This window comes from Globicephala melas, chromosome 8, assembly GCF_963455315.2.
Source record: "Globicephala melas chromosome 8, mGloMel1.2, whole genome shotgun sequence".
NCBI classification, from domain to species: domain Eukaryota; kingdom Metazoa; phylum Chordata; class Mammalia; order Artiodactyla; family Delphinidae; genus Globicephala; species Globicephala melas.
In genome coordinates, this window is record NC_083321.1 from 4,670,282 (window position 1) to 4,687,841 (window position 17,560).

General features: G+C 44.1%; 1 protein-coding gene across 13 annotated transcripts in view; it reads right to left on the reverse strand.

Annotated features, from left to right (window-relative positions):
* The window catches only part of PPP6R3 (protein phosphatase 6 regulatory subunit 3), a 126,772-nt gene that overhangs the window by 11,388 nt on the left and 97,824 nt on the right, over positions 1 to 17,560 (reverse strand). For 9 of the 13 annotated variants that reach the window (XM_060302829.1, XM_060302830.1, XM_060302835.1 and 6 more), the window contains 7 exons: positions 15,184 to 15,281; positions 13,217 to 13,271; positions 12,219 to 12,349; positions 7,746 to 7,867; positions 3,320 to 3,473; positions 1,824 to 1,930; positions 269 to 419 (listed from right to left, as the gene is read on the reverse strand). In XM_060302829.1, coding sequence (XP_060158812.1) covers positions 269 to 419; positions 1,824 to 1,930; positions 3,320 to 3,473; positions 7,746 to 7,867; positions 12,219 to 12,349; positions 13,217 to 13,271; positions 15,184 to 15,281 — 818 coding nt within the window. The remainder of the gene's footprint in view (positions 1 to 268; positions 420 to 1,823; positions 1,931 to 3,319; positions 3,474 to 7,745; positions 7,868 to 12,218; positions 12,350 to 13,216; positions 13,272 to 15,183; positions 15,282 to 17,560) is intronic. The other 4 variants (XM_060302838.1, XM_060302837.1, XM_060302833.1 and 1 more) reach the window with 1 other exon arrangement.

Genomic DNA, 17,560 nt, shown 5'->3' on the forward strand with positions numbered 1-17,560 from the left:
CAATGAAGACTCAACGCAGCCATAAATAACTACACAAATAATCTTTAAAGAAAACGGGGAGGGGGGGGAGGACCACTTAATGAACCAAACTCCATCTCTTTGTAAAGATTCAATGAATTTAACGGAGATATTAGAAAGATGTCAGGCTAATGTCTGAACCCACATTTGAATCAAATTAAAGCTGTTAGTATCTGCGGTCTCTGTCCCCTCTGCCTCCCCCTGCCCTTCCAACAACCTGCAGCTGCCAGCACACTGTAGCCCTGGTTACCTTTTGAAGACCGCGGTTTCTGTCTTGGCATCCACAGTGAGGCTCAGAGTTTCCTTCACGCCGCCATTCATCACTGTCTCAGTTACCTTGTCTGTACTTTCTGCATCCTCCTCTCCATCAGAGCTGGCTTCCATGGCCACACTGCCTAGCGCTGAAAAGGACACACAGCTGAATGTCACGAACATCTGTGCAGACCCAGCCACCCAACGTTACCTCTACTGCTTGAAGAAGAAGGAAAGTGACATGATCTGCCTGTTGCTGCCTCTTAGCGATGCCCACAGGAGAGAAGTTGCGTGGGTTCCCCACAGCGTAGGACTGGTGAGTCCCCCCGTCTCCCCGGCTACCTGCACACCCAACTTTCTCCCAGTCAACTCTCCTGCCCCTCATGTTCTCCAGTTCCCAGCGCAGGACAGGTGGTCGTATATTCTACAACCACAACCCACCAGAACCCAGTTCATGGTTTATCCATGCACCCTTCTCATTCATCCTTCTCCTCTCACTTGTCCCACACTTGGGTCCTATTCTTTTCTTTTTTTAAAGTTACCTTTTTGTGGTTCCCTGTGGATTATTTCTTTGTTCTATAAGAGGGAACCATGGGGTATACTGGTTATGAGTGTAGGCTCTGAAGTCAGACTTCCTGAATTCACACCCAGCCTTACCACCTTACCACTTACCAACCTCAGAGCCCAGGGCAAAGAACCCAACCTATGCCTGAGTTTTCTTATCCACAAAATGGGGGTATTTGAAGCCACCTGTAGAACCGCTGAGGGACAAATTATGTCATCTATATACAGAATGTTTACAAAATACTAATTTCTGGCTTTATTAATTTCCTGCCCCTTGGGTCCTGTGCCCTCTACCTGTACCCTCATTTCCTTTCTAAGGACTGGCTTCTCTGTTTCCTCCACATACTATCCACGCCCACTCCTCGCCCCCTCACTAACCTCCGTGCTCTCCCCCCACCTCCCACGCCCCTCATCAGGTTGAAAATAGTTCAGGGCCTACGCAAGGAACAAGTGCATGTTTTGAAAAAGATAGTCACTGGATACCCTTGACCATTTCACCTATTCACAAAGGTGGGAAGGAAATAAACCACCAGAGAGCCTGAAATGTGCCCAGACATACACATATGCACCAAGAAAGCAAACTCCAAGGGACGAAAGAGCTGGGTGCAAGATGGGTTTGGAGCACACATGACTAGCTCTGGTTTTATTCACCCTGGGTGCTGTAAGCTAGGCCATTCATCCTTTCTGGGCCTGTTTCCTTTCCTGTCTTGAGGGAACCGAATGACTGGTAACTTAGATCCCTTACTGTTCTAGGATCAGCATGCTGTGGTTCTGGCAAACATACACAACTTCTTTTCCTCAATAGCCCTGCTCACATCAGACCCACCATCTCATTTTCCTGGGTCCTTGGAGCCCCTGAACTTTTTTAAAAACCTGCTTTGTGGACAAAGACAACTTTTCCGATCTAGAAAACTCAGCATAAAGTTATAGTGTGAACCACCCCCAAAGGAGCGGCCCACAGGCTGTGCCCCGGCGCTCTCTGCACCCACCTTCCGGCTGCACTGCCAGCGCAGCCACACTGGGCGCCAGCGGGCCCACTGGCTCCGTGCTGGTCTCCATTTCCACTGGAGAACTGCTCCTTAAAGAGTCTTTTGTACTTTTAGAAGAGAGAAAATTCAGAGGTTAGCAGTGAGAAACAGACGTCAGTTATCATTATTCCCAAAAAACCTTTGAACATCAGTTCCAGTTCCACTGGGGAGACACAGTTGGTTATAGACTCCAATGAATGACACACAGATCTAAGCATGGACAGCGGCTTGGAGTAGCAGATGAGTGTGGGTGGGCCGATATTCTGCTAAATCAGCAGGGCAGTCACACAGGGACTTCTCAGAGGTTTCTAGACAGTTTCAAAATGCCCCCAGCCCCTCATGGTCACATAATCACCAGGCTCCCAGGGCTGGCACAGCAGTGTGTACACTGTACAATATGAACTGTATCTGCAGTGCCATTTTTACAAAAATCCTTATCACCTCAAGTCAAACTGCCTAGAGGGCCTGGCCCTCCTAATGATATTTAATGAGAAAACACGGCCTGTGCACAAGGGCTTGTAAAGGTAAACAAGATGCTCCAACAACATTCTCAAGTAACCAGAAGAGCAAGAGCTGGAAACCTGATTGTCCTGCACTGGAAGAGTCAGTGAAGTAATTCATCATATTTTGGAGATATTTTCCATAAATCTCACTTTTACCTCTGAATAACGGCTCGCTGCTATTATTAGAGGTGCTGTAAGGTCGCCTCTTTGGTTTGTCTGTAACGGTACATGCGAGTTCATAACAGTTTGTCTTCGCATCTTTTCCATTAGCAGTGACTGTTTAAAAGCATCACTGGTTAATGGGGAAAGCAACGAAGTCTTTCAAATGGGGTGCTGGAGATTGATTGTTTTTCAGTAGATGAAATAAAACAACGTTAATCAAATCAAAGTAAGTCTAACAAGACATGAAGTCCATGGTTAATACTCAAATGCTGACAATATTATTCAGGAAAACTTCAAAATGACAGGTTGCTGTTACTGAGAATTACAGTTAACAAGATTGACAGCCATACCTGTCACACCCCTTAATTTACAGCACTAGACCAGCTACAAGCGAAATACAAGCTCGTATTATCTATTCAGTTCAAGATATATTCTGCATTTTTCTGTAATATTCCACACTGAGGCGTCTGCCAGGAATTCTCTGGCTTCACCTTGTTCCCAAGCCTGTCCCGACACCTTCATCAGCACTGTGCTGACTTGCTGGCCATGCCTCCCCAGCCTACTCTGTTACGATCTACTCCTTTCCCAGTTCATCCTGGATGAAAGGAGGAGGAGGACTGTTCTTCTTGTAACTCATAGCTGTGTCAATCCCTCCCCCTGCTGATGCTCTACCTTGTTTAAGGCACTATATTCAACTTGGAAGAAAATCAAGGTGACCAACAGTGTCAACAACACCCATGGCATCCTCGGTTCTCCTGTGGAAAGCTTTAGAGAGCTGGCGCACATGCTCACCTCAGGGAAGACGCGAACTCGGAAAAAGAAGCCCAGCCTGTCTCCTTAGTCGGCACTGGCTCCTCTGTGCTCCAGACGTCAGAGCCCACAGAGTCTAAGGGAGCACCGTGCGTTGTCTCCATGGGGACATCAAAGCTGGCTGACCAGCTGGGCGCTAAAAAGAGGGGAAGGATTTCATTTTGAGAACACCTCAGTAGTTTACTATAACACAAGTATTTTTCAAAAACAGATGTGCAATGATGAAAAGCCCACAGTTGTGGGCCAAGGGCACTCGAATACACCGTGGGTAGAAGCGGACATGGTACAGCCACTTGGAGGGCAGTTTGGTGACATCTACCCTATTATAAAACTGTGTGTTCCCTTTGATCCCTTGGCAATTCCTCTCTATGATTTTTTTCCAATAGAGATTATCACACAAGAATACAAAGCCACACATAAAAGAACACATTGATGTTAATTTTTTAATTTTGTCAAATGTACCAAGGTTATATTAACATCAGGAGGAAGATGGGTGAAGGGTATACAGCCACTCCCTGACAACCTCTGCAACCTTTCTGTAAATCTAAAATTATTCCAAAATAAATAGTTTTTTTTTTTTTTTAAAGAAAAGCATGCCGGCTATTCAACTGCAGTAAACTGGAAACAACCTTAATGCTTCTCAGTCCACGGCCGGCCACGCTCCACACTCATGCTTTCCACGGCCGCCCTGCAGTCTACTACCATTAGCACAAACAACAGCAAGGCTTCCTGTGACATAATAAGGAATATGTGTTTGGTCTCTGACCACCCACCCCCCAAACCCTTGGAACCTCTGAAGTGACAGACGGGTGCTGATGAGATGACTGGCGGCTGGGGGCTCCTGGACAGCCGCAGGGTGGGGGCCGGCGAGGGGCAACCAGGTGGCGAGAGGGTTGGAACTTTCAGACCTAGCCCACCACCCCTTCCCCCAACCTTCCGGAAGGGCAGAGGGGCTGGAAGTCAAGTTAATCACTAATGATCAATGACTTAATCGATCATGTCCACTTAACGAGGTCCCCATGAAAACCCAAACTGCCGGACTTCAGAGCTTCCGGGGTGGCGACAGGGGGTGGCACATCACAAACTCCATGGGGATAGAAGCTCCTGTGCTTGGGGCCCTTCTGGGCCTTGTCCTATTTACTTCTTCATCTGGCTGTCCATTTGTATCCTTTAAAATATCCTTTGTAATAAATTGGTAATAGTAGATAAAGTGCTTCTCTGAATTCTATGAGCGGTTCTAGCAAATAATCAAACCCAAAGAGGTCACGGGAACTCCCTATTTATAGCCAGTTGGTCAGAAGTACTGGTTGGGATGGGGCAGCTATCTTGTGGGACTGAGCCCTTAACCTGTGTGGTCTGACTCTAAGCCCACGTAGTCTGTGCCTGAACGGAGCTGCACAGGACACTCAGCTGGTGTGGAGCAACGGTCTGTGTGGGAAACTCACACATTTGGTGTCAGAAGTGAAATTCTGAAAGTAGAGAGGAGTTTTTTTCTTCTTGACTCTCTAGGTCCTGCAGGCACAGGAGTGCGTTCAGAGGTGGGAGTGGCGGGACTGCAGGGGCGCTACTCCCTGTCTGTGCTGCTCCTCTCATGTTGCAGTTTGGGTCCAACCTGCCGGTCTCTGTTTAAATGTCGACACCTCAGATGTGTCCCTTCAGATGGAATCAGGTCTGTTTGTTTGCTCGCTCTCATCGCACACCATGCTTTCCTTCACAGTACTCAATGCTGAGTCCCCAAATCCTTGCTGGGACAAGCTGGATGTGGGGACCACTGTTCTTTATCAGGGATGTTTTCTATCACAATTTGGAAGCTCCAGGCTGTAAGCAAGGAATGCTAGACTAGGGAATCTGCTAGCTATTTGGGGATTCTCCTCGAGACAAATGACCAAGAAGTACCTGTGTACAACAGAAGTGTACCAATTTTACAGACACACCACCCTACTGTGACTCTGGGCAAGTTATTTAACTCCCCTTAGCCTGGGTTTCCTCATTTGTTCAATTTGGATACGACCATCTGCTTAGTCCTGAGGGTTAAATGAGGGCCTGCTTCCTGCACTGCACTCTGTGTGTGTGCGGCTGGGCTCCACTGGCACTGAGAAGGGATGATACCTCAATGTCTGAAAACCTCACCTGCAACCTTAGAAGGGTCAATCTGACAGGCATTTTTGCCTGCCCACCATATGCAAAGTTCTAGACTCATTCCATCCAAGTCAAAGTTCCACTTCATAACTAAATTAGGCTACACAAAAATGACTTTCCTGTTGTTGTTATCATTCTGGGATATTCTTTCCCAGATTAGCTCCCCAGAATTAGTCTAACATTAAAAACTCAACAGTCCCGAAAACCACTGAAAGAAGCCACAGAGATTGCTGGGGATGGCGGAGGCTCTCCAAGTCAGGGGGGTGAGGCAGCTCAGAGCCCTAGGAGAGGAGCACCCCCCCATTCCCCGGCCCCACCTCGACCCCTGTGGACCTGTCAGTGCAAAGGAAGCCCTTCCCAAGGAGCAGAGTCAGGAGGGCTGAGACCTGTAAGGCCACACCCCATCGAGTAAGGGTGAATGGGACCTTCATCCAGGATGCTCCCCCTCCATCTCTCCCTGTCCCCACACCCAGCTCCAGCGTCACCGTGACAGTGGTAGTGAATCATACCAAGTGTGTGGTCTCTCTCCAAGTCACTTATCACCCACCCAGTGACCTCAAAGAACCACAGACTCTGAAATATTATTCAGCCTTAAAAAAGAAGAAAATCCTGCCATACGCTCCAACATGGATGACCCTGGAGGGCATCATGATAAGGGAAATAGACCAGTCACAGAAGGACAAATACTCTGTGATTCCACTTAGATGAGGTCCCTAGGTCTGTGATTCCACCTAGATGAGGTCCTCTCTGTCACAGAGACAGAAGGTAGAATGGTGGCTGCCAGGGGCTGAGGCAGGGGGAATGGGGAGTGGTTATTTAATGGGTACAGCTTCAGCCTTGCAAGACAAAAAAAGTTCTAGAGGATCTACTGCACAATAATGTGAATATACTCAACACTACTGAACCGTACACGTGAACACACACACATTCTAGAGCTAAAAGATCAGGGTCTCCAGCCTGTCTCTTTCTCGCTGCTGCCTGGCCCCTGTCCTGATCAGCCCTCGCCATTTCTCACATGTAATGGCGAGTCTCTTGCTGGTTTTCCTGTCTCCAGTGTGCCCTTTCTAATCCAGCTCTCACGCTGCTGCCCACAGTGATCATCTCCAAACAGATCAAATACTGTAATTCTTAGTAAAACCCTCAGGAGGAGGATTACTGCCTTCAGGATAAAATTCTCCTCTGGCCTCTGGCCTCACCTCCACCACCTCACCCTTTTCTTGAGCTATATTAAACAGCTCTGCGCCTTCATATGAGTTGCCTTCTGTGCAAACTGACTGATCCCTACTTGTCCTTATTATGCATCCCATTCTCTGGGAGGTCTCTGCAGGTGCCTGGGGTGAGCCGGGCCCCCCGAGCTCCCCCGGCCCGCCATCCTCATCACACTGGATGGTAAACCTCTCCATTTCGTCAGTAGGTTCTAAGCTCCTGGCACACAGGAGGAACCTGATAAAGGCGTGCTGATTTGAACGGTATCACGTCCTCGTGAAGAAGGTGAGCTGGAAAAGGAGTGAGAGGACAGAGGATCTGTACTTCCTCTCTGGCTCTCCGTTTTTGGGTCTGTAACACGTGGGATTTGCTGGATTACTGCTAAACTCTGAGGTTACGAGGAGGTTGAACCTCACCTCCAGAGCTGGGTTTCAGCCTCTGGAACTGAGTCATAAAAGGCCTTCCTGGGTAACAGGAAGCCCTTTCAGCCTTGAGGAAAGCCCTAGTAGCAACCCGCATGGCTCTTGCACAAAAAAATTTGTCCGGACTCTTAGAAGTTAACAGTATTTTTATAATGCCAGCTAACACAAGTCTTCTTAGCAAGCAGCAAAACATAAATAAGCACTTAGCTGGACAAGTTTTAGGATTACAGGGTTCATAAACAAACCATGGAGAACCCATTTAAAACTGTTTGAGCTTTAAGGTGTTTCCTCTGGTTTAAGTGCACTCCTGATTCTACAGATCAGTCTTTCCTCATCTTTCCAGAATCTACGGCCTTTCCCCTTTTGCTCTGGTACCCAGTCTCTGTAGCCAGAGGATGGACCTACCAGTGTGCTCTATCCTCTAGCCAGACTCACACAGAAGGTTTCCAAACCGTAAAGAGATGCTCTCCCATCAAAGGTGTAACTTGCTCCTTCCCTTAGGCCCGGTCCTTGAGACTTAAACCTTCAAGGGAACTCAAATGACAACATGTGCTTCAACTTAACTATTCCTTCAGAAGACATCTCAGATACTGTAGGCTATCTCCAACACACAGCGGCTGATACGGAAGAAGGCAACTTACGTTCATTCAGGTCTACCTCCATTTTATCCTCTGTGTTGGCGCTACTGGATTCAAACAAGTCTTGTTTTGCTCCATCTTCTTCTTCAGAGTCTGTACTTTCCTCACTGTCTGTACTCCCCGAGCTAAGGAAAAAAGGACCAAAATATTTAATGTTGCCTGTCGGCCACCAACTAAATCCAAAGAATTCAAAAGTCCTCCAACAACAAAAAGATCGTACTGCACTTCACCTGGATCCAATCTGCCCGTCATTCTGTTAAGACTGATCCTACTCTGGGTCTCCCGCTGTTCTCCCACTTGGGCTTTGCTTGAAGACACAGATCATAATCTAAACAACTGCATTGTTTGGAGGGTGCGTGGAGGTGTCCCCTGGTGGCGTGAATCTGCATTTCCCTAATTACCAAGGATGCTGAGCTTCTTCTCAAGTGCTCATCTTCTTTTCTCAAGTGTTCTTTTCACATCTTTAGCCTATTTTAAAAATTGGGTTGTCTTTTTTATTACTATAGAGTTACGAGAGTTCTTTATATGCTCTACACAGAATTCTTTTATCAGATATATGATTTGCAAATGTTTTCTCTTGGTGTATGCTTTGTCTTTTCATTCTCTTAAGTGTCTTTTGAAGAACAGAAGTGTTTAATTTTGATAAAGTTTAACTTATCAAAATTTTCTTTCATGTACAGCACTTTTGGTGTTGTATCTTAGAAATCTTTGCCTAACCCAAGGTCACAAAGATTTTCCAGTATTAAGTTTTCTGGTTTTATGTCTTACATTTAGGCCTAAGATCCATTTTGGGTTAATGTGTATATACAGTAAGAGGTATGGACTAAGTTCATTTTTTTACATATAGAAGTCCAACTGTTCCAGCACTATGTCTTCCAAAGACTATCCTTTTTCCACTGATCTGCTTTTGCACCTCCACCATGAATCAGATGTCTACATATGTGTGCAGGTCTACTTACGGGTTCTCTGTTCTGTCCCCCTGATCTATTCCCTGTCTTAATTACTGTACCTTGAAGTCAGGTAGTGTTAATACTCTAATGCTGTTCTTAATGAAAGCTGTTTTGGTTATTCTAGGTCCTTTACATTTTCATATGAATTTAAAAATCAACTTGTCAACAGCTACCAAAAAAACCTGTTATGATTTTGTTTGGGACTGCACTGAATCTAGATCAATCTGGGGAGAACTGGCATCTTAACAATATTAAGTCTTCCAATTCTTAAACATTTATCAAGTCTTGATTTCTCTCAGCTGTTCTATAATTTTCAGTGTATGGCCCTTGCATGTCTTTTGTCAGATTTACCCCTATATATTTAATATTCTGATGCTACTGTGAATAGTACTGTTTAGTAATTTTAATTCTAATTGTTGGCTGCAGTACGTAAAAATACAATTATATTGATCCAAGATTGTGCAATCTTGCTAAACCCACTTTATTGTTCTAGCAGTCTTTTCGTCGATTACAACACATTTTCTACATAGATAGTAACATTGTCTATGAACAAAGGTAACTTTACCTTTTCCTTTCCAATCTAGAAACCATTTATTTCTTTTTCTTGACTTACTGCACTGGCTAGAACCCCAGCACAATACTGAAAAGCAGTGGTTGGCTAGAACCCCAGCACAATACTGAAAAGCAGTGGTTGGCTAGAACCCCAGCACAATACTGAAAAGCAGTGGTTGGCTAGAACCCCAGCACAATACTGAAAAGCAGTGGTTGGCTAGAACCCCAGCACAATACTGAAAAGCAGTGGTAAGAACAGATATCCTTGTTTTGTTCCTGACCTTGGGGGGAAATCATTCAGTCTTTTACCATTAAGTATGATGCTCACTGTAGGTTGACTGGAGAAGCTTTAAACGAGTTGAAGAAATTCTCTTCTATCTCCAGTTTGCTGAGCATTCCTATCAGGAATAGATGTTGGATTCAGCCACATGCTTTCTGAATGATTTTCAAATGTTAAACCAACTCTGCATTGCTGGAATAAACCTTGCATGGTCATGACGCCTCGTTGCATTTATTTGCTATAATTTTTAAAGGAGTTTCTGTACCTATGCTCATGAGAATAACAGGTCACTTTTCTTTTCATATCATGTAATGCAATGCCAGCTTTTGGTATCAAGTTACAATGATGTGGCTTCACAGCATGAGATGGGTACTATTCCCTCCTTTTGAATTTTCTGGAAGCTTTTGTACAAACTGGTGTTATTTCTTCCTGAAATGTTTGGTAGAATTCACCAAAGAGAAACCATCTGGACCTTGAGTTTTTCTGTGTGTATGTGGGAAGTTTTATACTAAAAATTCAACTTCTTTGATACAGGACAACTCGGGTCATCATTTTTTGCTTGAGATTTGGTAGTTTGTGTCTTTCAAAGATCACCTATGTTGTCAGATTTATTGGCATAGAGTTGCTCCTAATATTCCTTATTACCCTTTTAGTATCTGTAGAATCTGTAGTGATGTCATCTCTCTTGTTCCTGATATTAATAATGTGTATCTTCTCTTTTTTCCTTGAACCATTCTGTCTAGAGGTATATCAGTTTTATTAATCTTCTCAAAGAACAACTTTTAGTCATGACTCATTGATTACAATGATTTTCCCTACTGTTTTTCTGTTTTGTATCTCTAGTCATTTCTTAAGGTGGAAGTTGAGGTCACTGATTTGAGATGTTTCTTCTTTTTTAATGTAAGCAGTTAGTGCTAAAAATGATCCTTTAAGTACTGTTGCAGTTGCAAGGTCCAAATCCTGATATACTGTATTTTCACTTTCTTTCAATTCAAAGTACTGTGCAACTTCCCCTGTGATTTTTTAAATGTTTCTTTTTGGTTAAGATTGATTGATTGATTATTTATTCATTTATTTAATTTATTTATTTTTGGCTGCATTGGGTCTTAGTTGCAGCACATGGGATATTCGTTGAGGCATGCAGGCTCTTTGCTGCGGCATGTGGGCTTCTCTCTAGTTGTGGTATGCAGGCTCCAGGGCACGTGGGCTCTGTTGTTGTGGTGTGTGGGGTTCCAGAGCACATGGGCTCTGTAGTTTGCGGGAGGCAGGCTCTCTAGCTGAGGTGCACGAGTTCAGTAGGTGTGGCCCACAGGCTTAGTTGCCCCGTGGCATGTGGGATCTTAGTTTCCTGACCAGGGATCGAACCCGCGTCCCCTGCATTGTAAAGCAGATTCTTTACCACTGGACCACCAGGGAAGTCCCTCCCCTGTGATTTTTTTCTTTAACTCATGTGTTATTTGTTTCCACATATTTGGAGATTTTCTAGAGATCTGTTACTGATTTCTAATTTAATTCTATTGGGGTCAGACAGTGTATTTTGTATGACTTGAAACATTTTTACTGAGACTTGCTTTATGGCCCAAATATGATCTCTCTTGGTAAATATTTCATGTATACTTGAATATATTTACTGGGAGAGGCGTACTGAAATATCTGAATATAATTGTAGAATCTGCCTATTTCTCTTCACAGTTCTATCAGTTTTTGCTCTATTTTGAAGCCCTGTTATTAGATATGTAGACATTTACAATTGGCATTATGTCCTTCTAATAACCCCTTTATGACCTTTCCTTTATCCTTTTCCTTTGAAATCTACTTTAATATTAATATAGATCCCTCTACCTTTAATTTTAACGTGTTTAAAGTTTTTTTTTAATTTAAGTTTTTAAATAATTTATTTCCCATCTGCAGCATAAATCAGGCTTTTTTTTTTTTTTTGGCGGTACGCAGGCCTCTCACTGTTGTGACCTCTCCCGCTGCGGAGCACAGGCTCCGGACACACAGGCTCAGCGGCCACGGCTCACGGGCCCAGCCGCTCTGCGGCATGTGGGATCTTCCCGGACCGGGGCACGAACCTGTGTCCCCTGCATCAGCAGGCGGACTCTCAACCACTGCGCCACCAGGGAAGCCCAGGCCTTATTTTTTTATCCAGTCTGACAAGCTCTGCATTGTAACTGGGGTTTCTGGATAGAGTGAATTTTAAAAATGAGGGGGAGAGGGGAGAGACTGGGTTGATCCCAGTGGGTATCAAATGACATGACTCTGTCTCCCCAAGTTAAATTAACTTTTAGAAACAACTTTTCCCTTCCCCGGGGAAACTTTCAGTCTTTTGTAAGAAACAACACATAACTCAGCTGCTGCTCTTATTACTGGTAAGGGACCGTTTACTCAAAGCACGATATGACTACATTCCTCAGCATCACTTGCCAATAAGAACTGGCTGTGTCACAACATTTCATGAACTATGTCTAAACACTTCGAGTGTTTTCAAGTAGATTACCTTGATTTGTTCACACTGCACACAAGTGCAGTGGCACCAACTCACATCAATTTACAAGGGCATTTCTGATCGTGACAAAAGCACTGATCTCTAGGTCAAACATATATGTTTGGAGAGGTTACAATGTACGTCTCCCAATAATCATTTGCCTTATGCACTGGACACTATTACTACTATAACGAACTCTCTTTCACCTTGATCGTCTTTGGGATTCTGGTGTAAATGCAATGTGTTTTTCCTCCCAGATATCTTCCTCATCAGAGCCACCATCATCAAACTGCTGTATTCTTTCCTTACAACATGCTTCAAACAAGGCAATATTTCCCTACATAAAAATGAGAGAGAGAAAATCAATTTTAAAATCAAGTTATTTTCCGCAAAAGTTACCAATGTAAATCATCTTCTTCTATATCCTTAAGAAAAAAACTGTGTCTATCACATACACCAAGATAAAATGTAAGCATCTAATGTCAGCTTCTGTGTAAGTAGCAACGGAAAGTTCCCCCCAAAAGACTGGCTTCAAAACTAGCATACAAGAAACTGAGACTGTCTACATATACTCACTTTCATCTGGTGAAAGCACCATTTTAATTCTAAGAGCCTCCCTGGCCCACCTACCTAAGATGCAGCCCAGACCTACCCTAACACAAAGAGCTCTTCTTTTACCGGGCCAGCTAAGCAGTGACGAGTGTCATGGTCCAATCGGTTAGTTTCTAACTTATCACAACAGCAGATAAACCACTGGTCTCTCATGTTAAGTGACATAAAAATCAACATTGTGCCCATTAAAATGACACTAATCCTGTGTCAATCTGCTGATGTGGTTGACTTGGCGTTTCAGAACCGCCTGGCGATGAGAGGCTGGCCCTGATCTAGCCCAAGTTTCGCTCCTGGTGACATTCAGCAGATATAAGAGGCAGAAGGCTGGAGTCAAACAGCAGTCTTTGAAGCTCAATATCTACACTGGTTTTATTAGCCCTGTCACATCTTAAATCAGGGTTGCAAATTCACATGCCCACAGGGGCCAGGCAGGTCATGTGAGTGGCTGAAGTCACAGCAATCTGAGACAAAGTTTCCTAGGGCGTAGGGGTCCCAGTGCACACAGCTCTTGCAGGCAGGCTCTGAGAGAACCCCATTCCCACTTGTCCATCTCACGTATGGCTTGTTACTCGCGACAGGCCTTAATACTTACACTTTCATTTGTGTTGAGAGTGAAGTTGATGTCTGATACCCGATCAAAAGAAACACTGTAAACAAAATATAAGTGCAAGAATAGTTAATTATCTATAGACTCAGAAACAGTATTTGTGAAATTCTCCAAATGTAAAATATTTACACTATCATTAAAATCTCTGTTAAGTAACAACAAACAAACTCTGCTTGCATTAAATGATACCTCCTCCCTTGGTATAAGGAATTTACACAGGATGGGAAGGCTGGAATGGAAGCCTCTTGCGACCTAATAAACGCACCCTCGAAGCCTTCCTATAGAAGATTTTTAACATCCACGGTAGAAACCATGGTTCCATGGGCCATACTTCATAACCCCAAAAAGGTTATTTGCAAAGAAGAAATAGGTCAAAGCACGAAAAAGGTCACAGAAGCTGTCAGACCCTGAACTTTCTCCAGGTAGAGTCAAATTCATACATAAAACACAGATACCCCTGAAATCTTATGCTATAATATGGCATAGTTAGGCAGAAAGTAGGGAGTAAAAGAATTCAGAGCCTATTAAACAATTTTTGAGTAGGTGGGACTATTTTATAATCCTTAAAAGATCTGTTCTCATCAAACATTATTCCAAATACCCAATACAAATTCTAAAGAGACTATGGATTCCTAACTAGTAACTTTTTTTTTTTTTTTTTTTGGCGGTACACGGGCCTCTCTCACTGTCTTGGTCCCTCCCGCCACGGAGCACAGGCCCTGGACACGCAGGCCCAGCAGCCACGGCCCACGGGCTCAGCCGCCCCACAGCATGCGGGATCCTCCTGGACCAGGGCATGAACCCATGTCCCCTGCACCGGGAGGTGGACTCTCAACCGCTGCGCCACCAGGGAAGTCCCTAACTAGTAACTCTTAATAAATGAGTCCAGACAGACAAATGCTGAGATGCCACATGGGGGAACTTGCGGGTTCTGGTGTGAGCGCTCCTGGGGTACAGACACAAACACCGAGTCCTTGCTCTTTCTGGATTTAAATGAGCCGATTCTTAGGGCAGCTGACAGCCTTCAACTACTGCTCTACTTACAGTGGAGCCTCCAGGCCCCTGTGCCAACACAGCATGTTGTTTGGCACAATTAGAGTGTGGTGGAAAGTCTTTTAGCTTCTCACCTGCCATAAACTGCAACTTATGACAAACAACAGCCTCCACTGGCTGTAGTTCAACCAACTACTGAGCATCTACTGCTAGTGGGGAACCCTGAGAGATGCTGGGTGTTGGTGACCATCATCAGGGAGCCCCTGTGAGAGAGAAGTTGGCTGGTGAGCTGTAACACCCCTCTTGTAAATACTTCATTTATAAATACCTCTCATTTCCCAAGGTCAGATGCTAGAACATTTGTTTTCATTTCTGTGGATGGCCCACACATCTTCTATCCATTAATTCTGCACATTACCAGTAATCCCCATTTCTATGCTCCTCTTTCCCTGACTGCAGAATGAATGAACTTACGGCCTGGCTCTCGGGCGGAAAAGCCCCAACTCTGCCTTCTGGTGAGTCAGCTAGAGAAAATACACGTGGGGTAGAGCTGCTCAGCCATAATATGATACCCCATTCACTGTGTGCTGTAAGAGAACCACACCTGCTCAAGCCAGGTAACCAGGTAACTGACATAGGGATTAACTACTTTAGATGATGTGATCTAGCACTAAAACCTCAAAGAGGAGCACAATGACTTGAGTTCCTACACCTAATACAAATAAACCTCTGTGAAAGATGTCAAGCCCAAGGGCAAGCCTGCTCTGTGGGAGTGACATTCTATTCCTACATGTTGTCTGGGTGCTTCAGGCTGATAGGTTGGAACTAAAGGAACACTTGGAGGGCAGGTTCCTCCCAACTCACGAATGCAAAAGGGTTCCAAGAATCCAGGAGAACCAGAACGTCTCACAAAGAGCAGGAGTGTAGGAGACAGTTATGCAAACAGAAGACATACTCACTTGCCAATGTCATCTTGATCTGCAAACTTCTCATCGTTGAAGCCAAACTGGTCAATAAAATTGGACGTCATTTGTTGCATCTGATAATCAGAAAAGGCCTGGCAACCCCAGGACCAGTGACAGTGATATAATGATTCTAATGACATTCTACATACTATTTGCTCATTTGTTTTCCAGAAATCATCTTATTTATATAGCCATAGGGCCTAAAAAGTTGGTGTGTTTTTCTAAAAAAAAAAAAAATCAAATAATTTCAGACACGATTTACCCCAGAAAGGAAATGTTTGGAATTTGGTCCATAAATTATTCTAATGCACATGTCATGTAAGAAATGTTTAAGCGACCACTGACCTCTATTCCAAATTATCTTTAGAGAGAGGTTTGGGTCTAGTTCAAAAGCGTGATCAAGTGACATGTGACAGTCTGAAATTATAAGGTGTATCAGTCACCTCTGAACACAACCAACCTTATCTTAAGATCCAACCAATGGTAATCACCCACCCTCCCTCTTTGCATCTCCCCACCCACAGTCCACTACAGCAACATGGCACCAGAGGAAAAATGACTAATAATCACAATCACAATCCTACAACACAATGTTCAGGGACACTTCATTTTCTTAAAAAAAAGATTTAAGGCTCAGAGGCTAGGAAGAGTAGAAAAGTAACTACTATCCTACCTACCTTAGAGAGAGGACAGAAAGTTATAACACTGATCCAAAATCACTCTGAAAAGCCTACAACACTGCAAGACCCATGCAGGAGTCGGCTCTTGTTTACTACACCGTTTCTAGAGAGCACCAGGCTCACTTGGGTTCTCTTAGGCAAGAAAGGGGGAATGTTAAAGCGGACTCCACAAAAATGTTGCTATTCTAATTTCAAACAACAAGCAGGCCCGGGGGAACAAGCGAGGTCAGCAAACGTGTTCCATGTTCTCAATCAGGAGTAAAGAACAGATGAAGATATGCAAGTGCCACTCCTCACTCTGCCCCGAGCAATAAATATGGAGACAAATAACGTGCGTGCTGCCCACGGACAGAGCTGTGTACGGACCTCGCGGAGGCACAAGCAGCAGCTGGCAGCTGAACTAAAAGCGTCGCTCCTGAGGCCACTACTGGGAAGGCCAAGTTCTCCTCGGTTCTCCATTTGAGCAGAGCCCACGGACTCTACCCTGCAGACAAACACTGCAGAAATGCCTCTGCCGTTAATTCCTGATTATTCATTCTGGTGGCAGGGAATTATGGCATGGATAATCCAAATAGTGGATAATTTAAAAATAAACCTTATATTTGGCTTTGGAAGGCATCTTTTCCTTAGGTCTAAAAAATGCTGCATCTAGTTTACCGAGAACCTAAAACCTCACTTTTCTCTACCTCGATACCCACCACCCCTCTGTTCACTCTCACACTTTCCCGCTGCTCCCTTCCTTGCCCAAAGAGACAATACTACATGAGCACATGAGCACTTGGAGCCAGCCCCCCAGGGGTGCATTTGGTAAGGCACACCAAAGCTGTGGGAGTTTGGGTGAAAGCAGAACGGTAGGGACAAGTTCTGGGAGGCTGGGCTGAGTTTTGGACATACGAATATAAAATATGTAAGTAGAAAGAAACCAACTTGTCTGAATTGCTTTATCTTTTATAAGGTATGACGCATGGTTGGTAGCTTCAAAGGTGTGGCAAAGAATCACGAAGTCCTTCTTCCGAGCAAGCAGTATAAGCCAGGCTCTGAGTTTATTGACAGATTAGAAATTTGGTTGCACAAGGGGAAAAGGTCCTTTTCAACTGTTTTGATTCTTTTTTTTTCTTCTTTTTCTTTAAATGTTTTATACTTCTAGAGATCATACTGTAAATCTTTTGGGTGTAAAAGGGAAGAAACATTCCCAAAAGTGTTCCTTTAAATGCTTCATGACAGAATGCAAATACTAAGTGTATTATAAATACATGTGTGAATGCATACATGTACAAACATACAGATACATACACAGATACACATAAACATGCACACACACATTTGCATTGTCTCTCCTCATCTATGGAGGGAGATATATAGCTGCTGACAGACACAGCCTCCACGTAGTAACGCAGAGGAAAAGAAAACCAACAAACCGTAGTCCTCATTAGCTCTGAGTCTACTGTAGCTTCTAGGAAGATAAAGCCAGCAAAGAACTTAGGTCTCAAGTCTGATTTTGACTAATAAAGCCATCGAGGCTTACTAAACCCACATAAGTGAGGACTGCTACTGTATTCTATTTGAAGCTTTAGAAAAGTGTTTTGGACTCTGAGAAATCCAAATCTGGAAAGCACCATACAGTTGTGCGATTATTAAAAACTTTTAGTTATGCAAAAAAGGGAAAAAAAAAAAACCCCACACGTCTCAGA